The sequence below is a fragment of the Octopus sinensis genome, linkage group LG10 (assembly GCF_006345805.1).
Source record: "Octopus sinensis linkage group LG10, ASM634580v1, whole genome shotgun sequence".
Classification (NCBI taxonomy): Eukaryota; Metazoa; Mollusca; class Cephalopoda; order Octopoda; family Octopodidae; genus Octopus; species Octopus sinensis.
The window spans coordinates 8615897-8638008 of NC_043006.1; the positions used below are offsets into that span (position 1 = coordinate 8615897).

The following is a 22112-nucleotide window of genomic DNA, read 5'->3' on the forward strand; positions in this document are numbered from 1 at the left end:
TCATGAGGCAGGAAAGAAGCTAAAAATAACACAAATGCAAAAAAATTCTGTTAACTAGAGAAAAATATGTTATTTCTCTGGGAAATGAGCAACAAGTATTTCAAGATGTAAACAAAGTTCCCCTTCCACCAGATAAAAATGAGCCTACGGGTATAACGATTGCATGTATGCACAAGTTCGAGTCTTGATAATTACGCATATGCAACGTTTTACGTTTATATGTTACGTAGCCCGAATACTTATTTTAAGAGCCTGATGGCATAAACACAACAACTCGGTTATCGAATGCAAATCTCTGTATTTACTGTTCCTTTTATTGATGTTCAGAAATCACGATGTCACGTCCGACAAAGTTAGGATGCGCTGATATCGAGTAAATAAAGAAAAAAAGAGGCAGAACCAATCAGTTAAAGGACGTTATAACATAGCAAGCAATACCCCTGAGAAAAATTCATAAGTTTTTCTTAGTTTCAGAAAATTCCAAATAGAATGTTTAGTTACCTTAAAATGAGGAAGTTTTTAAAAAACAAAATGCAGATAAAATTAATGCGTTAAGTTAGAATAAAATAAATATTCATCCAAACTGCATGAAACAAACAATACTGTGATGGATAATGTTAATAATTAAGAATATTTATCATAAGTATTGGTATAAATTTTATTTGTAGTAATGTTTGATTACGCTGTTAGGAAGAGAATATTCTAAAATCCCATTTTTCATTAAAGTTAAGTGTAGGTGTCGTTGGATATGTATTAAAGTAGTATCAAATGAGTTAAAAAACGAAACATTGGAAGGCTATACTCTTTTACTCTTTTACTCTTTTACTCTTTTACTTGTTTCAGTCATTTGACAGTGGCCATGCTGGATCACCGCCTTTTAGTCGAGAAAATGGACCCCCAGGACTTATTTTTTGTAAGCCTAATACTTATTCTATCGGTCTCTTTTGCTGAACCGCTAGGTGACGGGGACGTAAACACACCAGCATTGGTTGTCAAGCGATGTTGGGGGTATAAACACAGACACACAAACACACACACATATATATATACATATATACGACGGACTTCTTTCAGTTTCCATCCACCAAATCCACTCACAAGGCTTTGGTCGGCGCGAGGCTATAGTAGAAGACACTTGCCCAAGGTGCCACAGAGTGGGACTGAACCCAGAACCATGTGGTTGGTAAGCAAGCTACTTACCGCACAGCCACTTCTGCGCCTATAGATTTTTTTTCTTTGAATATTCTCCTCATGAATATAGGAGGAGTTCTATTCGTTTACTTTGTCATCCTTCTGAAGAGTATGTCACAAATTGAAAAAAATGTGGCACGTCAAGGCGACTACAGTACCAGTGATTGTAGGATCTCTAGAAATGGCAAAAAAGGATACTGAAACCTATTTGAAAATGATAGAGGAAGTGCAAAAAATCGTATTAACTGGAACGGCTCATCTACTGAGAAGAGCATTATCGCTGTGAAAACAACATCCATTCATGAATTTATTTATTTATTAATTTTGAAATGCATATGTTACCTGTGAATTTGCGTGTGTAATCTGGGAATGCATAAAATGGGCATCTCTGCCCTAGGTGTACGGAAAACACTCAGCGAGAAACGGAAGAAAATTTGAAGAAAGAAGGAAAAAATAGTAATAATAATAATGATAATAATAATAATAATAATAATAATAATAATAATAATAATAATAATAATAATAATAATAATAATAATAATAATAATAATAATAATAATAATAATTATGAATATGGCGCAGGAGTGGATGTGTGGTAAGTAGCTTACTAACCAACCACATGGTTCCGGGTTCAATCCCACTGCGTGGCATCTTGGGCAAGTGTCTTCTGCTATAGCCCCGGGCCGACCAATGCCTTGTGAGTGGATTTGGTAGACGGAAACTGAAAGAAGCCCGTCGTATATATGTATAGTGGTTCGGCAAAAAAAGACCGATAGAATAAGTACTGGGCTTACAAAAAGAATAAGTCCCGGGGTCGATTTGCTCGACTAAAGGCGGTGCTCCAGCATGGCCGCAATCAAGTGGCTGAAACAAGTAAAAGAGTAAAAAGAGTAACAGTATGATGATGATGAGGATGATGTTGATGATGATGATGATGATGATGAAGCGCAATAAATTGGTTTCCCTAACATAACAGATTTGTGCCTAAATAATAACAATAGACAATAAAGTCCTTTACAAGCACAACCTATTGGTACGATAAAAGTGTATTTGAACTTCTCATACGGTCGAACAACTGATGTTGAAATACCGCCAAACATTGCTATTCTACTGTTGACGCAGGTTGCCTACACAAACCCACAAAAAGCAATAACATCGCTTTTTGTTATAATTGATTGTTCGGCATCCTTTTGTGTAAATACTCTATGACTTCTCTATTCGTATTTCTTCACTGTGAATGCTGATTTAAACTAAAAAAAAAAATACAGCCTATTAAAGCTGTTTAATTCTTTACTCAGATTGTTAAAAGAACAATCAATCAAATTTAAGTTTCTCTCACATGTCATGATTTCAACTGTCAATTGTTAGACATACCAGATTGAAAATCGAATAAACCAACTGACATATCTCTATAAAACTACTAGTGTTCAGTCTCAGATGATGCATTTCATCTGTTCGTCATTAATTGTAAGGCGGACAAACTTTAAGTAATAGTGAATGCTATTACGAGATGCAAGAGTTAAGTTATCTGATAATTATGTTCAGAAAAAGTACTTTATTTGATATCTGTTTAAGAAAATTTTACATAAGCGGCATGGTATTCTTCATAATAACATGAATCTTACAGAACCTCATTTCTGACTTCTACAAATATATTTGTCATCGAAATAGCACAAAAGAATAAGTGCCAGCTCAATTTTAGAAACGGAAAACAGTAACTCAGCACTACGAGTATTGTATAAATTCTTTATTTATGTAAGATATGTTAGAAAACTTATGGATGCCCCAGGGTACGAGTTAACACGGACAAAAATTGCACGATAGGAGAACTATAAATTCTGTAAAAGGAGGGAGAACAGTCAAATAATTTTACCGCACAAAAATGCCCAGTCAAAATACCTGTGTCCAGTTATCTTGGTATTAAGGGTGATATATATTTTTAAAATCGTTTTACTATAAAAAAACGTAAGCAACTCCAGCTTTTCGAGTTTTAACAGAAAAAAAACACAAGTTTGTTTAGTTTGTTTATATTAACGGATTTCTCATGTACACCCACGGCGTAAAATTTACTCACATACATCCACACGTTTACACACAGCTCACATGCATTATTTCCCCATACAACTCTTTTTGGGGGGCACTCTAAATCCAGCGGGTATAGTGTGATTTTTTTTTTATCAGAGTTAAAGGTTAATTACACCGACAGGGATGTTAAATCTTTCACTGTTATGTCAGATATTTCAGCCACTTCACAATAGGCACTTTCAATTTTCCTTCGATTGCAAAGTAAATACAATTTGCTACTAGTTAATAAAGTGATCAGGTATTATCATTATAATCCCATAGTGTGATGCACTTAGCAATTTTCCTGTTTTATTTACTACTTGTGCTATTCGTTTTTGTCTAGTTGACCACAAATCAAGTAGTCTTACAATCATCTTGTTTACTGAATTATATCATCCAGTTTGTCATTTTGTTGTAGTATAAATCGATTCTTATTTCTAGCATGCCAAGCAAAAGCAGCTTTTTCTCTTTTTGTCGTGACAGATATTTGTATAGTTAAGCAATAAAATTGAACTATATGATTCAACTAGTGGTGAGAGGGAGAGGGAAATATTTATTTCTAAATAAGAAAAATAAATCGGCGATATATGAAATGTATATTAACATAAGTTTATTTCTAATATAAAATTTATAAGAAATCGGATATTGAGATGAAAAGATCTCTCAGGTAATGTTAGACATTAAGGGGAATCTTCGATCCCAAACTCTTTCGTGGATTATCTATTTTGTTCCGCATCTTCATAGTTTAAATGCAACCGGAGTGAGGTTTTACTTTCGATTTAATTGCTTTTCTCTTTTTTGGTCGAAGTCTTTCAACTCACTATATTATATATTGTATTTGGTTTTAACACGATCAAAGACTCCCTGATGAATTTTCAATCATCTTTACTGTTGATAATGATAATCAGGGCCTTTACCTTCTCTCTAATTCCAGATATATCGATTGATTTAGTAGTTGCCAGCAGATGAATTTACTTCGTTGAAGAGGATTCATAATGTAACATGTTCTTTGCTTTCAAAATTCCGTTTTAAAGGTACGATCCACTTTTATCTTCATTGTCCAAAATTTTCCATCAGCCGATCTTATTAAAGTCAATTACCTTTCGAATATACTGAAGGTTATACGTAGAAGTCTGTGCGTGTGAGAGAGATTGTGTGTGTGTGTGTGTCTGTGAGTGTGTCTGCGTATTAATTCTACTAATTACTTCGAAAATATTGGAGGTCGATATACTGTTATACATGTGCAGTACTACCATATCACATACACGCACACATAAAAACTCTCTCTCTCTCTCACTCTCTCACACACATACACATAGAAATATGCATATATATTTTATCCTGCATCGGTTCAAATGTAGGTTTTATTATCGCATATATATTTTCTCTTTCAGTATATGGTTTACCAAGTATTTCAATCATAAAGCAATTTTCCACGGTGATATATTGATCCGATATAAATAAAAGGGAATAAAGATAAAGCACCAGTTATGAATATAATAACTATTACATTCGATACTATTCATGCCAACCAACATAAAGTATATTTGTTATATAAGTACTTATACAAATCTTAACTTATGGCCGAATCGCTTCATTTCTATCATTATTCGCAGTCACAACGCTAAAACCTGAAATCATATAGATTCTCATTTTAACTCTTCACGTGTATGATTTCTCTGTTACTATACATTTACAAACTAGAAATTTCTCTTATTTTCGCTTCATTTACCTCCAGGCTACCATTATCTATCCATAATTTTACAGCTTTTATACTTGAGTAATCTCCAGAGAAGGATCTAAAGTAAAATGCAAGCTTCTAGCTAAACGATTCCTTGTTAAAGGAAATTTCCCATACAAGTTCTCCTGATATCTTCGCTGGATAATGAATACCACACACTAATAAATGTATTTATATTGGCAGGAATTAATACTTCAATATCGCATTATATAAATAACAACTTTGTTGGTTGCAAGTTACAACGGGTCAGTGACATTATATTTAGGAAGGTGAGTGTAGCATGTAAACTTCAGTTTAACTCAGGCAAATCAACTACCAACAGATATTTGTGCGTACAGGCAAAAATATCCGTTCATTGCTTCTCACACTAGCGTTCACATTATTTCCTGATCCTAAACCGACAAAATATGAACACAGACGGATATACATACCTTTAGATATATTTGCGTATACATGGTTGAGTGCATTTAAGTATATAAATATCTGAAGTTACACATATATAAGTGACGAATTGGCAGGATATGTAGACTGCGAAATGCGGGAGTTATTAGTGCATCGAACGAATGTCTTTCAGGGTTAGTATGTTTTTCTGAGATTGAGCACTACCAAGGTCAAATTTGTCTTTCAATTTTATGGTGACGATACATGATTTACTACTATAGGAAGCTGGACTGGGCGACACGTTGAAATATCGCAAGGGAAACCTTGTGATGTTCGTTTTGGCTCTTTGTTCTGTGAGTTCAGCAGTATGCAGCAGGGTATGTGTATAGTAAGATTTATCCATCTTTCGGTTCAACACTCCCAAAAAGTGCCTGGGGTCTTTTAGCACATATAACTCCGTTGTAAGCATTTGGACCAATCCTACCGTCTGATGATCATCTCTCTCTCTCTCTCTATCTCTCTCTCTCTCTCCCCTTCCTTTCCAGCAGAATGAGAGGCATTTATTCACTTATCAATAGAATAATGAATTTAGAAATAAAGTTACGGCTATAGGTTAAGTAAAAATTTTAATTTCACTTAATGGATTTCAGTTAATTTGAAGCCAATTAATTTGAGAGTTACATTTCTCTCTAAATTCCGTGAGGTCTCTGAATTAAGCAGAGTAATTGCTTTTATTGCAAGTCTGCAAGAAAATATATTCGTGTAATATTCCGTATGAAGAACCGATCTGTATTGTACCACAGTAACTAGGAATATTTAACGACTATCGAAAAAAATGGAGTATTCCAACTGTTTGCTGCTTGCTGAGAAAATTCTGAGGTGAGTGGTTTTAAGAAGTTAACGACGTATAATTTCCTTGCATAGCTATAAGATTATTAAAGGCAAAAACATAACACTTTACAATTTCAATAATATATTCTGTGTGGCTCTTTAGGATACATGACATATCTGAGATGGCTATACACATTCACTCTACCACATGCTACAAACACGGACAGATCAACTCTTGCTGTTGCAAGATGATACTTATAGAAGCTGTCGCATAATGCAATCGAAAAAGGAAATACGTGGTTACAAAAGTAATTTTCTGAAGCACGTAATTAGACGTCTTTCCATCAATGTACATTTCTTTATTGTTTACTCTAAGATAACTTTCATTTTCATAGGATAACATTATTGGTCCTCACTTCCATAGAAAAGAGAAAAGTGCAAGTGTACTGCAAGTATCCAAGTCAGTTTCAATATGTTTAACGCATTTCTCAAACCACCTCTGACTTGTACATTAGCTTTTCACATTTCTCTGGACATCTCTCGAGGGAGAATTTACGTGACCAGTATTTCAACAAGAAGTAGCATTCAATTGCCCATCAAGTCGAGCCGCATTTTGATCATCAAGCATCCACTTGAATGCTGGAGTTTTACGCAAATCTTCTTCAAATGCAATTGAAAAAATGTTATTTACATCAAGGTTGAACATCAGCACTACTACAAGCACCAAATCATCTATTCTCCCTGCCGTTTTAAGAAAATGTGTAATCACTGTATGTTTCACGAAGTTTACGTGAGTTCAATTAACAATACCTATAGGAACTGAATCGCCTATTTTACCTGTCGTTCTAAGAGAATGCATCATCATTGCAAGATTGACCACGGTTATATCAGTGTTCACTGTTCTTGTTTTGCAGCTCCACAAAGAGTCTTCATAATTTAATTGCTTCAATAAGCATAGATTCTTCACGCAATGTTGCAATTCTTTAAATTTACGGACATTTCCTAATTAATACATTTTCTAACTTGGCGCAACTGTTAGCAAATAATGTCATAGAAATGAAATTAATTAGGCATAATAGCAACTGACTAGACAACAATGATTATGATTAATTATATTCCAGTTAATAAATGATAATTTCCAAGACTACAAATGTGGGGCATTTGAATAGTCAACTTAATAATCTTGAGTATATCACTTGTACATTACTTTATTGACTGACAACACGTCCGACATACCTGTCATTGGCAGGATATGGAGAATGATGCACTGAAATATAGTTAGACGTACCTGTTATAGCTGTCTTCTTTTCTCATTAAGAAAAGACCGACTGCATATTCACGCACACCATGATTTTGAAGTGAACATCTTGAAGTTAAAATAGCCAAAGTACGGTGTTATCCATTATACATGTTAGCTAACGTGTTTCGTTTTACTTTCAATCGAAAGATAAGAAAGCAAATGGGGATGAAGGAAGATATATGTTAGATATCTCATGTACTTTCGGTATATTGTAAATTATCGCTCGATGTACATTTACTTAATGGATATTGAAATTCAGAGGAAGACCAATTTGCTCGCGAATATTCGTGTGTTCCGTAGCAAGAGTTCGGTCAATTGCTCCAAACCTACATTCAAGTAAGAACGTACCAGTCATTGGCTTCGGTATTCTACTTGGCCAAGTTTCCGTTTGGATGACTATAATTTGAATTCAGTTACTATTGCTAACGTAGAATTATTTCAGTAGTAAATTTAATTGATGATTTACTAAGATTACTTTAAAAGAATCTTAGAATGTTTTGCATATGCATGAGTATATTTTGGATGAAAATGTAATGAAAATGCCCTTATGACCTGCTATATACCTATATCTGAAGACGAATATCAAAGCTAAGCTAAACAGTAATAAGCCATAGCATGCGTATTGAAAACTATTTATTGTACACTCCTGCGGTGATAAAAAATGCCTTAAGTATAAACTGGATTTGATTAAATTAACTACGCTTATTATTTGCTAATTTAGGAAATTGTACCAATATTAGAAAATATTTTATTGCCATTAAAAATTACTAAAATTACAGAAATGAACTCCATTGATACACACTTTAGATAAATATAGATGCAAAATGGTATTGATTTTTTCTGAAAATCACATCTATATAAATGGTAAACATTAAGGATAATTACTCGTGTATTTAGATTTTTTCTTTGTTGTTGTTGTTGTGTAAGATACGACGATATATTGCGTTCCTAATAATGGAAATGGGTAATTTACAGCTACGGAAGCAGAAACCAAAATTAATTGAGCAAGTAAGTGTAATAAATAATTATCATTAAAATGTCAATATTTTAACTTCGATGGTTAATTTTGACAAATAGGCGACATTTTGTTTTTAAAAATAGTCTCTTTTCCTATCTCTCTCACTCTCCACTCCCTCTCGATTTCTCTGTGTCTTTCTCTGTCTCTGTATGTCTGTATACCTCTCTCTATCTCTCTCTCTCTCGAAAAATGCTGCTTACCAAAATATATACCACAAGCAAAAACAGTACTGCAAATGCTGTTCGGGTAATAATTTTATTTTCATCCATAAGACCATCACTTAACAGTACTTAACCGACAACGGTGTGATGAAGCGTAAAGGTTCAGCTCTGCTGTTTAGAAACTAAGCGTTAAGAGCGGAACAATTACTTCCAGATATTTTTCCGATGATCAAATAATTATCTCAAAATCTTCAAAACTCTTATACTAGAAACAATATGACTAATGCAAATAGTTACTACATGAGGGTACAAACATAACATTTAATTTAGATGCAGACAATAATCATGAAAGACAAGAGTTTCCTACTGTATTAAAATTTATTTTGTAAAGAAAAACAAATATAAACGCAGGAATGGCTGTGGGGTAAGAAGCTTACTTTCCAAGCACATGGTTCTGCGTTCAGTATCACTGCATGGCACATGTCTTCTACTACAGTCTCGGGCTAACCGAAGCCTTCTGAGTGGATTTGGTAAACGGAAGATGAAAGAAATCCGTCTTATATATATATATATGTTTGTGCATGAGTCAGTGTGTGTGTTTATGTGTGTATGCGTGTATGTGTCTCTGTTTGTCCCCCACCATTGCTTGGCAACCGGTGTTGGTTTATTTACGTCCCCGTAATTTGGCATTTGGGCAATAGATACCGAAAGAATAAGTACTAGGCTTAAACAAATTCATTCGACTAAAATACTTCAAGGTGGTACCACAACATGGCCGCAGCCTACTGGCTGAAACACTTAAGTGGATAATATAAAAGAATATGCATACATCTTGCAATTAAAATATTTTACGTACACACACACAAACGCGCGCGCACACACGCACATGCATACATACACACATACATGCATACATACATATATATATATATATATATATATATTATTTATTTATTTAGGCGCCCTTTTGAAACCTAGCCAGGCTCGTGGGCCCGGTTTCCCGGTTTCTGTGGCGTGTTTCCCCCACCTCAGCTGGACGGGACGCCAGTCCATCGCAGCGTTACTCAAGAAACAGGAAGAGAGAGTGAGAAAAAGTTGGGGCGAAAAAGTACAACAGGGGTCGCCACCACCCACTGCCGGATCCTCGTGGAGCTTTTAGGTGTTTTCGCTCATTAAAAACACAACGCTCAGTCTGGGAATCGAAACCGCGATCGTCCGACCTTGAGTTCGCTGCCGGAACCACTGGGCTATTGTGCCTACACACACACACACAGACACACAGACACACACATATATATACATATCAGGTGTACTCTCTCTCTCTCTCTTTCTCTCTCTCTCTCCTTCTCTCTCTCTCTCTCTCTATATATATATATATATATAATATATATATATATATATTATTTATTTATTTAGGCGCCCTTTTGAAACCTAGCCAGGCTCGTGGGCCCGGTTTCCCGGTTTCTGTGGCGTGTTTCCCCCACCTCAGCTGGACGGGACGCCAGTCCATCGCAGCGTTACTCAAGAAACAGGAAGAGAGAGTGAGAAAAAGTTGGGGCGAAAAAGTACAACAGGGGTCGCCACCACCCACTGCCGGATCCTCGTGGAGCTTTTAGGTGTTTTCGCTCATTAAAAACACAACGCTCAGTCTGGGAATCGAAACCGCGATCGTCCGACCTTGAGTTCGCTGCCGGAACCACTGGGCTATTGTGCCTACACACACACACACAGACACACAGACACACACATATATATACATATCAGGTGTACTCTCTCTCTCTCTCTTTCTCTCTCTCTCTCCTTCTCTCTCTCTCTCTCTCTCTCTCTATATATATATATATATATATATATATATACATACATATATATCAGGTGTACTCTTTAACACAAAATATATTCAGGTACAATGTGTAGCTACAAATACCGATATTGCAAAATCACTAGAGTTTATGACTGCTTGACCTACACCAATTCTCTCGAGTTCATCATTGTCTTTCTTGTTTCCAGTGTTATTAAAACTAATTGGCATTGAAGAACAGATAATAAGCAACGTTATAAGAGATTTGGATAAAATAATTCTGGTATTGTGCACCGACTCTTTACGTTTAAACACGGACGGAAGAGGCGTCAAAACTTATCCGTATATAACTGACAAGATGGTGGTTTGTAAAAGATAACAAATGAAGTTACGAACAAACATTTTTTTGTACAGTCGGGAAAACCTACTTTGACATTTACATAGCTCTCTTGAAGTCCATGTAGGTCATTGGATGACCTAAAGGTCGTAGGAGCGGCGGGCCAGCAGTACATATTCAAGAGAATCGAAATGAGATTAATTAACAATAAAATATTGATTATACTCATTAGGTGACATCAGTGATTCATCAAACACATACTCACGCTCACACATACACGCATATATACGCATCCGCACACAAACAGCCATACACACACATATATATTTATATAAGTGAGTGTGTGTAATATCTAAATATCACTGTGATCACCGTGACCGACTAGGCTATCGGATGTTGCTACACATCGCTGGTCACAATGCGTTTCGCATTGTTTTAAACATTTAAATGACGCCACCCCGCTGGCTAAGCGAGCAGGCCAACAGAAGAAAGAGTGAGAGAAAGTTGCGGCGAAAGAGCACAGCAGGGATTGCCACCACCCCCTGCCGGAGCCTCGTGGAGCTTTAGGTGTTTTCGCTCAATAAACACTCTCAATTCCTAGTCTAGGAATCGAAACCGTGATCCTATGAACGGGATCCGCTGCCCTAATCACTGGGCCATTACACCTCCACAATATCTAAATATATATATACAAATATAATATTCTATATTAATATATATTATAAATATATAAAATATATCTTCGCATATTGTAAATATACACACAAAAACATGCACGCACACACACACACACACACCAGCACACAAATATTAATTTTGCATTCCGATATACACCTTGTAGTGTGCTGTTTAAAGACTGTCCGCAGTATTCGGTTACCTTATATCATCAAAGGTCTGGATTATTTCAAGAATTCCTTTGTATCCTTAAAGGTTATATCAATATGAGTAACACATTGAAAATCACGAAACGTTTTACCCACTACCCTCGTTTCGACACATTATGCACCGGTACCTGACAGGTAAGATAGAGTACAAACAATTGTGGATCACCATAGGCGCACATGTGTCTCCTCAGGAGTCTATACAAGGAAACGAGCGACCTTTTGATAACTCACTTGAGTAGATACATCTGCACACAAGGTGCACCACAAGTGTTTGTACAGATCTCACCTGCGAGGTACCGGTGCACGATGGGTCGAAAATAGTGAATAAAAATTCTCGTGAGTTTACTTTTCTTTCTCTCATACACGTACATACATACATACAAACATGCATACGGAAATACATGCTTACATACATATATATGTATGTTTGTATGCATGTATGTATGTGTGCACTCTGTGAGTGGAACAGTAGAATTATGCAAGACTTTTCTCAAGTTCCAAATGTGAATATGTCTGTGTGTGTATAATCCAGAGGAATTTGTTCGTAGAGAAGACAGTAATCCTGAAATTGTTTAACGAAATACATGTCTGAAAATCCGAAAAGATTCGTAGAGTTTTTATAATTACACAACAAATATGGGGAGAGAGCAACTCACTACTACATCAATCTATACTTGTTTCATCTGAAATCTAAGCTTTCAATCATATTATATCATGTAATAATAAACACAATTCCTGCGATGATATTAAAATAATTAACTCACGCGCGTATGGTATGGTAATTTTGAAGTGGTTCCATATGTTATTGCATACATACAGAAATGCATACTTACATATATATCTATATAAATCGATGTCTTTAGAATACATTCTCCCTTTGTATATGTGCTCTACCTGACACATTTGGGGTCTCATTGACACCATAGTCTCTTATAATATCTATCTCTCCCTCCCCCTCCCTGAATATATACATATATATATACATATATATATATATATATATATATATATATATATATATATATATATATATATATATATATACACGTGTGCACACACACACACACACACACGGATACAAGCTCAGACGGAGAACATAAAAATATATATTTATATAGTAATAGAATGATAAAAAAAGAATGAATGAGCCCTCGATATTATACAAATATAGGAATTTATCTGTAATATAATATGTAACAATCATTCGGTTGCAATAATAAAACTCAGAGTTTCGGATGTCGAGGCGGAAATCTGCTCCGGAAATCTGTCGGTTATTAAGACAAACAAAAATGCGTGGATATATATTTTCCTCGAACTTTTTTTACCTCAAACTTTGTTTCTCGTACTTTTTTCTTCTTTACCTTTCTTCTTCTACCTCCATTTTTCCACTTGTGTCGCCACCACTTACACCTACACAAACATACACCACCCTTTCAGTATGTGACCTCGTGAGTACCTCTGTCTCCCCTTCTCGGGATCTTTCTTTCTCCTATGTTTTCGACGAAGAGCTCCGCTCGAAACGTTACACCCTCCTTCTTCACTTCTTTCCCGAGCGTCCAATAATACTTTATTTCTTCCACGTCCTCGCGTTGTTGTGTGTGTTTTTTTTTTGTTTTCTTCTTTGGATTAACTTTATATATATATATATATATATATGCAGGTGCCACATGGATATCATATATATATGCAGGTATATATATATATATATATATATATATATATATATATGCAGGTGAGTACATAAATTCAAATCAGGGCGGAATAAATAGAACTCGGATAGCAAATGTAATGTGCTTTTATTAAAGCAGCAAAGGTATCATAAAAATCAGAGTTTCAAGTTTCCGGTCATTGCACAGTTGTGTGAGTGTAAGGTGTGTGTGTGGGTGTTATCTGTAGGTGTTTTATGTGTGTGTTGTGTGCGTTGTGTGTATGTTGTGTGATGTGTGTGTGTGAGTGTGTGTCTGACTGTTTGTATTCATATACATTCTGAGCACCGGTGTGAATATTGATTTCTTTGTTTCACTTGTGGATGAGACGAATGAAAGATAATGTACTTTTAAAACGTCTGAGGTCTCATATATTGGAGACTCGCTGTTCATTTATTATATGTTATTATATTTTATCTCTCAGAAAAAAAGATTTATGAATTTTTGCTGGACACTTATAACACACACCAACGAAAACAAAGAATATTTTACATTATATACCATTCGTCGTGAACTGGTGTGAACTTGTGGAAATATAATGATAATAAGAAATCTCAAACAGAGAAATTATTGTTTAGAGTTCGGGTACAATAACGAACATTATTTAATGTTTTCTATGAATAAATAATACAGTGACAAATATGGAATTTAAATTATTTGTAAAATTGCAAATACAAAACAATAATTTTACCTTGGTTTTTATAAAGTGTATGATTTCCGACTTTTAATCCTCTCATTTCAAACTGAGTCATCGTGACATCGGTAACTTCCACAGAATTTGAACCGTGGGCCCATATGTAGATTATATCATCCGTACTGTATCCAACTGAAAGAAAGTGTAAGTAGGTGTTGTAGAATATACATAAATGGAACAGGTATTAGTTTTTAATACTGGGACAATTACAGCAATTTAGAAATGATGTGGTAAGTGGATTACATCACCCCTATGTGTGCATGCACTTATATATATTGCATATAAACATATATATATATATACATATCTATATATATACCTGCTATATCCTACCTATATATATGTATATATATATATGCATATATGTATATATATAATATATATATATTATATAAGTTTAAAACATTAAGGATAATCTCTTAATAAGGGATCTTAACAAGAAATTATCGGTAGCTAGCGTGAAAACCTCATAAAAGAAAAGAATCCGAAAATAATTTTTTCTTTTGAACAAATTAATATATCTATATTGTATAAAGGGCATTATTACACATAAATGCCTCACACTAGGAGGGACAAAGTCATTACTACCAAAAATTAATTGTTAAACTTATTCCGAAATACTTTTCATTACCCGACATGCAGTTCGTAAAAAGCCCGCCATTTACCGGATATATGATTTATGAACATTCCATGTGCTTGGCCGGAGTGAACAGTTGTCTGTTCGTCTTCGCTACATAAGGTTGGTTTATTTATGATGTATTCAGAATCAGTTCTGTGCTGACGATCATTAGACGCAAGTTGTATGTGAAATCACGGTGATACAGAACATAATTCATTTTTAAATGTCTTGCTTGAAAACTGCATTTGGGTGTGATTAGTATAATTTTTGGTAGTAATGACTTTGTCCCTCCTAGTGTGAGGCATTTATGTGTAATAATGCCCTTTATACAATATAGATATAATTAATTTGTTCAAAAGAAAAAATTATTTTCGGATTCTTTTCTTTTATGAGGTTTTCACGCTAGCTACCCGATAATTTCTTGTTAAGATCCCTTATTAAGATTATCCTTAATTGTTAAACTTATTCCGAAATACTTTTCATTACCCGACATGCAGTTCGTAAAAAGCCCGCCATTTACCGGATATATGATTTATAACATTCCATGTGCTTGGCCGGAGTGAACAGTTGTCTGTTCGTCTTCGCTACATAAGGTTGGTTTATTTATGATGTATTCAGAATCAGTTCTGCTGACGATCATTAGACGCAAGTTGTATGTGAAATCACGGTGATACAGAACATAATTCATTTTTAAATGTCTTGCTTTGAAAAACTGCATTGGGGTGATTAGTATAATTTTTGGTAGTAATGACTTTGTCCCTCCTAGTGTGATGAGCATTTATGTGTAATAATGCCCTTTATACAATATAGATATAATTAATTTGTTCAAAAGAAAAAAATTATTTTCGGATTCTTTTCTTTTATGAGGTTTTCACGCTAGCTACCCGATAATTTCTTGTTAAGATCCCTTATTAAGAGATTATCCTTAATTGTTAAACTTATTCCGAAATACTTTTCATTACCCGACATGCAGTTCGTAAAAAGCCCGCCATTTACCGGATATATGATTTATGAACATTCCATGTGCTTGGCCGGAGTGAACAGTTGTCTGTTCGTCTTCGCTACATAAGGTTGGTTTATTTATGATGTATTCAGAATCAGTTCTGCTGACGATCATTAGACGCAAGTTGTATGTGAAATCACGGTGATACAGAACATAATTCATTTTTAAATGTCTTGCTTTGAAAAACTGCATTTGGGTGTGATTAGTATAATTTTTGGTAGTAATGACTTTGTCCCTCCTAGTGTGAGGCATTTATGTGTAATAATGCCTTTATACAATATAGATATAATTAATTTGTTCAAAAGAAAAAAATTATTTTCGGATTCTTTTCTTTTATGAGGTTTTCACGCTAGCTACCGATAATTTCTTGTTAAGATCCCTTATTAAGAGATTATCCTTAATTGTTAAACTTATTCCGAAATACTTTTCATTACCCGACATGCAGTTCGTAAAAAGCCCGCCATTTACCGGATATATGATTTATGAACATTCCATGTGCTTGGCCGGAGTGAACAGTTGTCTGTTCGTCTTCGCTACATAAGGTTGGTTTATTTATGATGTATCAGAATCAGTTCTGCTGACGATCATTAGACGCAAGTTGTATGTGAAATCACGGTGATACAGAACATAATTCATTTTTAAATGTCTTGCTTTGAAAAACTGCATTTGGGTGTGATTAGTATAATTTTTGGTAGTAATGACTTTGTCCCTCCTAGTGTGAGGCATTATGTGTAATAATCCCTTTATACAATATAGATATAATTAATTTGTTCAAAAGAAAAAAATTATTTTCGGATTCTTTTCTTTTATGAGGTTTTCACGCTAGCTACCCGATAATTTCTTGTTAAGATCCCTTATAAGAGATTATCCTTAATTGTTAAACTTATTCGAAATACTTTTCATTACCCGACATGCAGTTCGTAAAAAGCCCGCCATTTACCGGATATATGATTTATGAACATTCCATGTGCTTGGCCGGAGTGAACAGTTGTCTGTTCGTCTTCGCTACATAAGGTTGGTTTATTTATGATGTATTCAGAATCAGTTCTGCTGACGATCATTAGACGCAAGTTGTATGTGAAATCACGGTGATACAGAACATAATTCATTTTTAAATGTCTTGCTTTGAAAAACTGCATTTGGGTGTGATTAGTATAATTTTTGGTAGTAATGACTTTGTCCCTCCTAGTGTGAGGCATTTATGTGTAATAATGCCCTTTATACAATATAGATATAATTAATTTGTTCAAAAGAAAAAAATTATTTTCGGATTCTTTTCTTTTATGAGGTTTTCACGCTAGCTACCCGATAATTTCTTGTTAAGATCCCTTATTAAGAGATTATCCTTAATTGTTAAACTTATTCCGAAATACTTTTCATTACCCGACATGCAGTTCGTAAAAAGCCCGCCATTTACCGGATATATGATTTATGAACATTCCATGTGCTTGGCCGGAGTGAACAGTTGTCTGTTCGTCTTCGCTACATAAGGTTGGTTTATTTATGATGTATTCAGAATCAGTTCTGCTGACGATCATTAGACGCAAGTTGTATGTGAAATCACGGTGATACAGAACATAATTCATTTTTAAATGTCTTGCTTTGAAAAACTGCATTTGGGTGTGATTAGTATAATTTTTGGTAGTAATGACTTTGTCCCTCCTAGTGTGAGGCATTATGTGTAATAATGCCCTTTATACAATATAGATATAATTAATTTGTTCAAAAGAAAAAAATTATTTTCGGATTCTTTTCTTTTATGAGGTTTTCACGCTAGCTACCCGATAATTTCTTGTTAAGATCCCTTATTAAGAGATTATCCTTAATTGTTAAACTTATTCCGAAATACTTTTCATTACCCGACATGCAGTTCGTAAAAAGCCCGCCATTTACCGGATATATGATTTATGAACATTCCATGTGCTTGGCCGGAGTGAACAGTTGTCTGTTCGTCTTCGCTACATAAGGTTGGTTTATTTATGATGTATTCAGAATCAGTTCTGCTGACGATCATTAGACGCAAGTTGTATGTGAAATCACGGTGATACAGAACATAATTCATTTTTAAATGTCTTGCTTTGAAAAACTGCATTTGGGTGTGATTAGTATAATTTTTGGTAGTAATGACTTTGTCCCTCCTAGTGTGAGGCATTTATGTGTAATAATGCCCTTTATACAATATAGATATAATTAATTTGTTCAAAAGAAAAAAATTATTTTCGGATTCTTTTCTTTTATGAGGTTTTCACGCTAGCTACCCGATAATTCTTGTTAAGATCCCTTATTAAGAGATTATCCTTAATTGTTAAACTTATTCCGAAATACTTTTCATTACCCGACATGCAGTTCGTAAAAAGCCCGCCATTTACCGGATATATGATTTATGAACATTCCATGTGCTTGGCCGGAGTGAACAGTTGTCTGTTCGTCTTCGCTACATAAGGTTGGTTTATTTATGATGTATTCAGAATCAGTTCTGCTGACGATCATTAGACGCAAGTTGTATGTGAAATCACGGTGATACAGAACATAATTCATTTTTAAATGTCTTGCTTTGAAAAACTGCATTTGGGTGTGATTAGTATAATTTTTGTAGTAATGACTTTGTCCCTCCTAGTGTGAGGCATTTATGTGTAATAATGCCCTTTATACAATATAGATATAATTAATTTGTTCAAAAGAAAAAAATTATTTTCGGATTCTTTTCTTTTATGAGGTTTTCACGCTAGCTACCCGATAATTCTTGTTAAGATCCCTTATTAAGAGATTATCCTTAATTGTTAAACTTATTCCGAAATACTTTTCATTACCCGACATGCAGTTCGTAAAAAGCCCGCCATTTACCGGATATATGATTTATGAACATTCCATGTGCTTGGCCGGAGTGAACAGTTGTCTGTTCGTCTTCGCTACATAAGGTTGGTTTATTTATGATGTATCAGAATCAGTTCTGCTGACGATCATTAGACGCAAGTTGTATGTGAAATCACGGTGATACAGAACATAATTCATTTTTAAATGTCTTGCTTTGAAAAACTGCATTTGGGTGTGATTAGTATAATTTTTGGTAGTAATGACTTTGTCCCTCCTAGTGTGAGGCATTTATGTGTAATAATGCCCTTTATACAATATATATATATATATATATATACATGTACATTATATAACTTGGATTAAGAATAGACATATTTTAGGTAATCACCGTATAGTTATGATTTGTATCAACATAATAAATGCATATAACACAATAAATACAGTAAGACAAGTAACAAAGTAAATATATGCTTGTTTTTACTTTACGCGATTCATACCAATATTTTTTTTGGGGGGGGGACAACTGTTTAGTGCTTATGTATGTAATATTCATATATACGTATTTGTTCACTTATCTTTGTGTGCATACATCTTGCTCGAGTCCACTCAGCTGGCACAAATGAGTGGTGCTGCATTACAAAGGGCCAGCCTTGTCACACACTGTGTCACACTGAATTAAAGGTGCACGTGCCTGCGGAGTGCTCAGCCACTTGGACGTTATTTTTACGAGCAAGCTGTTCCGTCGATCGTATCAGCTGAGACCCTCATCGTCGTAACGGGACGGAGTTCTCCTTATATATGAATAGTTTCACGCATTATGTTTGATTAAATAGCGTTTCCTCACTTCAAACCTCAATATTTTGTGATGTAGGTGCTCATGTAGTGCCTTCGTGTGTGTGTGCGTGTGTGTGTGTGTGTGTGTATTCCACACATATAGTAACAGCTATACCAACAATCCAACATACCACCATTATCAGCTGCCACATGGATATCATTATGGTTTCGACACCTGAGCAGTACCATTCAATCCGGTGGTGTCAACAGCACTCACAATGAATATAGTTTGGGAACAAACATACCTTAGTTATCTCCATATTTATTCAATCCTAATTCTAGAGAGAATTAAACGCAAACATTATTAATTAAACTGCAAGAAATAAGTACAAAAAGGAAAAAAAACAAAATATCGGTAGATATATTCAATAAGTAAACCTATAACGAAAGACTAAATTATCTAACTACATAGCAACCTAGCCCTTGAAGTCCATGCAGATAATATTCCCACTAGTCTTCCATAGTTATTGATATATATATACTATTGATAATATATATATTGATAATATGAAAGATTTTATATTCTATTCTTTCCAAAACAAATACGATTGAACATAACTAATAATATAACCAATTCTCAGTCAGATACGCTATTTCATAATCCAAAAGTTAATAATTAAAACACTCCATACGTATTGAATATTCGCTATCATTACATGCTTTCATGTTAAACTAATCCCAGTAATCTAATAGATAATAGTAAAATATAGATATAGATATAGACGTATAGTTATATATATATATATATATATATATATATGCGTGTGTAAGTGAGTGAGTGCTTGTGTGTCAGAGCGCGTGTATACATGTCTCCGTGTGCTTGTGTGCGTGACTATGCGTTTGCCTGTGTGTATGTGTATATATACACAACATAAATCCACGCACGGAAACACACGCACATACATACACATAATATATTTGTATATATATGTGTGTGTGAGTGTATTTTAAAAAAAGTAAAATAATAATAATAATTTATTTCATATTTATTTAGAATGGAATGATAAGATACCGTTCTTTGTGTAAATAGTTGTGAGAATGTATCGATCTTGGTGAAAGTATCCACTGCATTGATGCATTTTAATGGTGTAGAACTGGGAATTTAAAAAGAAATCGATAGGAACCGCTCGTTAAAAATTAATGGCAAAACGATTCTTATTTGAAGTTTAAATGAAATAATGTTTTTACGGTGGAAACTACATATAGTGTAAATTGTCCTAGTTTTATGAAGCAGAAATGGAAATCGTTCTCTAATTACAGTTTTATCAGAAATGTTAACACGATTCAGAAATTAGCAGAATTACCCCATGTAAATTAATATCAATTAGGTTTATTTTTAAGTTACTAACAATTAATATTGTGACAAATTCACTTACACCGCTTTCTCGAAATTTACTAGTTAACACGAAACGGAGAACATTATATCTTTCATTGCTTGACATATTACTCTATTTGAGGCCCTAAATTATTCTTGTCGAGTCACGTTTCTCCTACATATTATTATTAATGTTATAAGGAAGTTTGAAGAATTGCTTCCGTGCCGGGTAAAATTCTTAGTAGCATTTAGTCCATTTTGCACTCTAAATTCAAATACCGCCGAGGTCGATTTTGCCCTCCATCTTTTCGGGGTCGGTACAGTAAGTGCCATTTGAGTAGCGGGGTCAATGCAATCGACTTACTTCCATCCCAAAATTGTGGGCTTGCTTGGCTTGTGCCAAAGTCTGAAGCTGTTATAAGGTGACATTTGAATGCTAGATAAAATGCTTGGAGGCCTTTCGTCCGTCTTTACCTTCTGCATTCAAATGATGCCAGGGTCGATTTCGCCTTTCATCATCCGGAGTCGTTTAAATAAGTACCAGCCCTTTCCTGAGATACTGACGAACGAACGTCAATGAATAAAATGTTGAGAACAATATATATGCAACTTCCCTCTTTGTAAATTATAAATCAACTGTTTTAATATTTCATTACTAAAACTAATACAATACTAATATGCATTAAAATAAAGCGGAGAGGTGGCAGAATCGTTAGCACACCGGACGAGCTGCTTAGTGGTAATTCGTCCGTCTTCACGATCTCAGTTCAAATTTCACCAAGGTCGATTTTCCCTTTCATCTTATGGAGGTCGATAAATTAATTTCCAGCTGAGTATGGGTCGATGTAATCGATTTACTTGCTCTCCCGAAATTGCGGGCACTGTGCCAAAATTTGAAATCAATATTTTGTATTGATGTTTGGTTTTCTTTATTTTATAGCATAACATATTTTAATCTATGAAATCAATTGGATTACATCTGTATTTTCCATTACACTTAATATTCTTTCCCAAACCTACTTACTGAGACCCCATTAAACTTATCTGGATACATAATCATTGATATATTTATAACAGTTACAATAATTCCCTATTATAGCGTCGCAGGTATGAGCGTAACTAGGCCGGTGTATATTAGAAGTGATTTAGTTTATTGAATTTTACATCCACATCCACGTATTGAAATGGCCAATAACTATTTTATGATCGAAAGTAACAATATAATATCTCTGAAGATTGTTTAGAACTTTAGATATTATGTCTTGCGGTACATCGTATGACGTACAGTTCCCAGATTTTTAAATTCCATCAGGGTCATAATTTACTTTTGTCGATAAATGAAATACTGTCTGTCACCTCCTCCTCCTTCAGTTTCTTCCGCTTCTCCCCCTCGTCTATTAATGGGTTACGATGTACCATAA

General features: G+C 34.6%; 1 protein-coding gene across 3 annotated transcripts in view; it reads right to left on the bottom strand.

The window, feature by feature from the left end:
* Nucleotides 1-22112, bottom strand: part of LOC115216667 (gamma-aminobutyric acid receptor subunit alpha-5-like) — a 741237-nt gene that overhangs the window by 119238 nt on the left and 599887 nt on the right. For all 3 annotated transcript variants that reach the window (XM_036506277.1, XM_036506278.1, XM_029786168.2), the window contains one exon: nt 14104-14238. In XM_036506277.1, the coding sequence (XP_036362170.1) occupies nt 14104-14238 (135 nt within the window). The remainder of the gene's footprint in view (nt 1-14103; nt 14239-22112) is intronic.